Below are 6,195 nucleotides of genomic sequence, written 5' to 3'. Positions count from 1 at the left end.
AGACTGCAAGGACGCGTGGCCTCTCGTTTCTTTCTTTCTTTCTTTCTTTCTTTCTATTTACTTACTCCATTCTGCAGCATCAGTTGCTCTCATAAGTGTTTTGCTGCCAGTCCGGACTTGTTCAGATGGCAGCTAATGATCGCAGGTCGAGTTATTTGTCGTTTAAAGCGACAGAAAGTGAAAGTAAGTCGTAATTTATCTTCCTCTGGAGAGACTGTGGAAATTCACCTGCTTCTTGGAAAATGGTTCACGGACATTTCCTGGCTGTTTTCGTCTCTTTACTTCATTTAGGTGAGTTTGTTCGTGGATTATTGTTGTTCTATGAAAAGCAGGTTCAGGCCTGTTACACATTAGTTAATATTTCATTGAGTTGCAGTGACTGGATGACAAATGACCTTTGAACTATCTTTTATGATGATAAAACGTTAATCAAAAACCATATTGCTGCACACTGATCATCAGTTTACCCTGGTAAAGTGCTTAAATGTTTTGTATTTTTCTCTGTTATAACACTGATCAGATTTATTTGGATTAAATCAGAAGACTCAAGTATCTCTGCCAAAGTGGAATGCTGAGGTCTGGACTGAAGACATGACCAAATCTGATCTTGATATTTGTTTTTTTTCTGTGCTTCCTGTGTTCAGCTGCTGCAGAGAATGTGAAATATGCCCTCCTGGGTCAGACAGTCATTCTGGATCCAGAAATCAAGGCATCTGGTGCAAATAACATCCTGTGGAAACACAGTGGGAACAAAGTGGTGGAGTTTAATGGAAACGAGCAGCTTGAGTACGAACCATTTAAAGATAGGATCACACTGGACTGGCACACTGCAGAGCTGGAGATCACTGACCTCAGATATGAAGACAGTGGAGACTATGAACTGGAGATGTTCATGAACAAAGAATTCATACCTTTCACTTTCAAACTGAAGGTCATTGGTAAGTGTTTTTCCTGTTTTTTGTTATTTCACTTCTTTTTTTAACAATACACTTTAAATTACAGTATGTGTTTCTAAAGCAAGCCCCACAGATGCCCATTCCCTCATTTATAGGCTGATACACACGTGGACAAAACTGTTGATACCCTTAGATGAAAGAAAAATTCACATTGGTCAGAGAAACAATTTGACAAACGTAGTAATAAATAAAAATTCTATGAAATTTAACCAATGAAAGTCAGATATTGCTTTTCAGCCATGCTTCAACAGAATTATTGGAGAAAAAAAAAAAAACTCATGAAACAAGCCTGGACAAAAATGATGGTACCCTCAACTTAATATTTAGTTGCACAACCTTTTGAGGCGATCACTGCAATCAAACGATTCCTGTAACTGTCAGTGAGACTTCTGCACCTTTCAGCAGGTATTTCGGCCACTTCTCATGAGCAAACTGCTCCAGTTCCTCAGGTTGGAAGGGTGCCTTTTCCAGACGCCATGTTTCAGCTCCTTCCAAAGATGTTCAATAGGATTTAGCTCAGGGCTCATAGAAGGCCACTTGAAAATAGTCCAATGTTTTCCTCTGAGCCATTCTTGGGTGTTTCTAGCTGTGTGTTTTGGGTCATTGTCCTGTTGCCAGATGACCTGCGACTGAGACCAAGCTTTCTGACACTGGCAGCACATTTCTCTCTAGAATCTCTTGATAGTCTTGAGATTTCATTGTACCTTGTACAGATTCCAGACCCCCTGTGCCAGATGCAGCAAAGCAGCCCCAGAACATAACAGAGCCTCCTCCATGTTTCACAGTAGAGACAGTGTTCTTCTTTTGATATGCTTCAACTTCCTTCTGTGAGCATCGAGCTGATGTGCCTTGGCAAAAACTTCCTTTTTTGTCTCATCTGTCCATAGGACATTCTCCGAGAAGCTTTGTGGCTTGTCATCATGTAGTTTGGAAAATTCCAGTCTGGCTTTTTTATGAATTGTTTTTAACAATGGTGTCCTCCTTGGTCGTCTTGCAATAAGTCCACTTCGGTTCAAACGACGACGGATGGTGTGATCTGACACTGATGTTCCTTGAACTTGAAGTTCACCTTTAATCTCTTCAGAAGTTTTTCTGGGCACTTTTGTTACCATTCATATTATCCGTCTCTTTGATTTGTCATCAGTTTTCCTCCTGCAGCCACGTCAAGGAAGGTTGCTCCAGTCCCATGAATCTTGAATTTCTGAATAATAAGTGCAACTGTAGTCACAGGAACATCCAACTGCTTGGAGATGGTCTTAGAGCCTTCACCTTTAACATGCTTGTCTATGATTTTCTTTCTAATCTCTTTCCTTTGCGTCCATGTTGAGTGTAGTTCACTACATGTGACTCCCTGTCGCCCTCTATATGAGCCACTGACTGATTAGCAGATTGGAAACACCTGTGATGCTAATTAGTGGACACACCTTGGACTGACATGTCCCTTTGGTCACATCATTTTCTGTCTTTTCCATCGTTTTTGTCCAGGCCTGTTTCTTGAGTTTATGTTTTTTAAATAATTCTGTTGAAGCATGTTTGACTTTCATTAGTGAAATTTCATAGAATTTTTTTTATTATTACTTTCATCAGATTCAAGTCAGTTCTCTGACCACTGTGAATTTTTCTTTCAAAGAGTACCAACAATTTTATCCGTGTGTAGATGCCAACAATAATCTACATACAGCAAAGAAGAATAAGACAGCTGACTTCTCAGTGGGATTTACAGCTGTTGTGATTTATTGTTTTACAGTGAGGTATACAGAGGATATTTGATAAGAACTCCAGATCTAATTGAATAGCTTAAAGGAATACTCCACCCAAAAAACGATTTGGCCTCATTTTCTACTCACCCTCATGCTGAGAAACACTCTGGAGCACTTTTTTGACGTTTCAAATGCAGTTAGAGATGTTTGGGGATTTTCGTTGTCAACAAACAGGGACCGACAGAGCCCGACAGAAAAAATGGTCCATAAAATCCACAAAACGTTCCCATTTTCCTTCATACTGCTCGTCCGCTGTAATCCAAGTGTCCTGAGTGCGTAACGTCCATAATTAATTCTTAACGAGGTCATTTAGTACATTTTAAGAGCCCAAACAGTGCGCTCTGTACAGCTCCATTGCATGTCTGCACGCGCACCCTGAACTACGGAAGCCGCGGCAGACCAAGCAACACGCTTGTGCCCTTTCAGCAGGACACCGAATTCAAAGCTTTAAAACAGTAGCCAATCACTTTTGTGATTGTCCACAGCTCGGTTACTCACAGCAGAATATATACAGCGGAACTTCTTCTTCTACGCTTGCAATTTAGAAAAGTAGTCGCTGAAAGCGCGCAAGCGTCTGGCTTGGTCTGCCGCGGCTTCCGTAGTTCAGGGTGCGCGCGCAGACATGCAATGGAGCTGTGTGAGAGTGCCCTGTTTGGGCTCTTAAAATGTACTAAATGACCTCGTTAAGAATTAATTATGGACGTTACGCGCTCAGGACACTTGGATTACAGCGGACGAGCAGTATGAAGGAAAATGGGAACGTTTTCTGGATTTTATGGACCATTTTTTCTGTCGGGCTCTGTCGGTCCCTGTTTGTTGACAACGAAAATCCCCAAACATCTCTAACTGCATTTGAAACGTCAAAAAAGTGCTCCAGAGTGTTTCTCAGCATGAGGGTGAGTAGAAAATGAGGCCAAATCGTTTTTTGGGTGGAGTATTCCTTTAATCTTTGTTTTCAGAATTGAGTGTCTGCCCTGTTTGATGAAACAGTCGAGTATTTATTACCGAAACACTAACATGGCAACGAAACTTGTAGTGTGAATGTTGCTAAAACAAAGTGGTCTGAAATTGAAAAAGAATATATATTTCCAAATTAGAAACAATATTTACAAATATTGAATCTTTTGCAAACTGCATTGAATAATATGATTTATTTTATTGAATTTCTTTTTTATTTTTATTGGATGGAGAATTTTAATGTCTTTTAAAAGTTCTGATTGTTTCCTCCACCCACACAATTTAAACACAACTTGTAGCATTATTGTGTAAATGTTGCTGCTTGTTATAACATTTAAAGTGCTTTTGGCTTGGTGGTGAAGTGGATTTTTGGACTTCTTCATATGTCTTAAAGCTTAAGTTCCTTTGCATGGCGGCTGTTATATTTGTGTGTGAATGCAGTGAAAAGTGTCTCAGACAAGTTAAACTCAGTGAAGTGCAAGGGCGTCAGTTTGTTTTGAAAAGTGGGGGGGGGGACAACGACTGGCAAAAAGCGACTTTGTAGCTGTGTGCGCGCACACATCTAAAAAGACTGACAATACATGCGTTCACTCACCAAAGCTGAGGACTCACTTTAAAAGAAAGGCGCACAGCGGTTCTTCTTTTGGATAAACTTTTCAATGACTTTCATTAATTTTGATTTCCGATTGTTAGCTTTAGCTTTAGCAGCGCCGAACTGCCACGTCTCCCTGTCAGTCACTAATCAGGACCCGCCCACATCGGCGGCAGCCAATCAGATCTCAGTTTACTTGTCGAAATAAAAATTGTTCGGTCTCATTGAACGAATGAATATTTCAGATCATCTTAAAGAATTTACAACATTTTACCTGCAGTCCTTTATGTTGACTCCTGGTGGCGCTGTGCTCCACCTGCCTCTAATGACCAGTCACCACTGCTTTTGAGTACTGCTTGAGATGGTGACTTTAACAGATTTTACTTTGGTATGGCTGCTGAGAATTATTTCACATTGTAGGCAATTGTCATGTTTTGAAAAAAAAATCCTCTGGCCTGAAACTTTAACCCAACAATGCTGAACTTCATGTTGAAATCAGCTGCATGTCAGATACATCAGCTACTTGTCAACAGGATTTACAGTTCAGGGACAACACAGAAACAAACCACTGAACTCTATTCATCACAAATAGGAAGAAGGTTAAAGCATTTCCAGAATAAAAGAATAAACCTCAGGTCACTGGAGGATAGTTGGAGTTACATTAGAACACAGGCTGTTACTATAACATATAATATCTGTGACTGGATGAATTTTGACTTTAAGCCTAACCATCAATTTCCACTCAAATCGAACATTTTACTCAAAGAGTAATGGAATGGAAAATTTACAAAAACAGTCAGGCAGCCCACAACAGAAACACCACAATGATCAGTCTGATGACTCTTTGTCAACTTTGCCACAAAAACCTGGTGAATCAGCAGAGGAAGAATGACGACATGAAGCCTTATTGTCTCACCTTTGTTTTTGAGAGGTTGGAAACATTTATTATCATTATTATTAGCTTTAATTATTGGAGCAAAACTCTGACGTGACCTCTTCCTCTCCTGCACTCTGCTGTTTCATGGAGGGTTTGATTCTGCTGTGCTGCGTTTACTGTCTCTTGTACAACCTGCGTACAGCCAGTCATTCTGTTTCCTTTTCTCATTAATAAAATCTGAGGAAAGACCTGATCACAAATCAACATGTCAGAAAGAAAAAAGCAGCCAACATCAGAGGAGACAGTCTGTTAATCCGCAGAATCACCATCAGACGTCCTCAAATAACTTTAGGCTGATCAAGCTAATGTACCAAATACACACACTGACATGTCTTCGTCCTGGTAAAGATGGTCTGACACCATTAAAGAAATATATCAAAATATTAACTGAACCATCGACACAAGAACAAACACTACTGAACAGTCTCTGCTGCTAATGGATGGTGCGTTCAGGAGCGTCGGAATGTTCTAAACTACTGAAAATAACCGGGTTTACAATGGCTACACCTGAAGGATTTGTGTGTGGTGGAGAAAAAAAAAATACCCTTGGCAAAAAGTGGGGCCTTCCCCCCTAAACTGACGCCTATGGTGAAGTGCATTTATCATCTTTTTTATTCCTGTTTTTTTTTTTTTTTTTTTTTTTTTGTTTTTCTTCTTAATATAATCTTGCACCTTTATAGGTAAAGTATCCAGACCTTCCATATCCTGTGAGATAGAAGACACCAGCTCTGATAAATCTGGAAACCGGGCCTCACTGAAATGCTCTGCAGAATCCAGCCGTTCTGAGTCCTTAATGAAGTTTGAATGGAGCTGGCGTGGCAGCATGCAGCCTGGCCCAAATTTAACAATCCCTCTGGGGGATGAGAATGATGAGGAAGAGTACAGTTGTACTGTGAGCAGCCCGATGTCCAGAGAGACGACGACTTTCTCTGCAAGGAGCTGCTACTCTGGTAAGACTTCACTCTGAAACCACTCCTTATTCTCACTCCTTAT

General features: G+C 40.4%; 1 protein-coding gene across 2 annotated transcripts in view; it reads left to right on the top strand.

The window, feature by feature from the left end:
• The window catches only part of LOC115403020 (uncharacterized protein DDB_G0284459-like), a 30,932-nt gene continuing 24,737 nt past the window's right edge, over window positions 1-6,195 (top strand). For both annotated transcript variants that reach the window (XM_030111768.1, XM_030111767.1), the window contains exons 1-3: window positions 1-291; window positions 645-938; window positions 5,883-6,152. In XM_030111768.1, the coding sequence (XP_029967628.1) occupies window positions 243-291; window positions 645-938; window positions 5,883-6,152 (613 nt within the window). In that variant the 5' untranslated portion in view covers window positions 1-242. The remainder of the gene's footprint in view (window positions 292-644; window positions 939-5,882; window positions 6,153-6,195) is intronic.

Source organism: Salarias fasciatus, chromosome 16, assembly GCF_902148845.1.
Source record: "Salarias fasciatus chromosome 16, fSalaFa1.1, whole genome shotgun sequence".
In the NCBI taxonomy this organism is placed as follows: domain Eukaryota; kingdom Metazoa; phylum Chordata; class Actinopteri; order Blenniiformes; family Blenniidae; genus Salarias; species Salarias fasciatus.
This window is presented reverse-complemented; position numbering and strand designations above follow the sequence as displayed.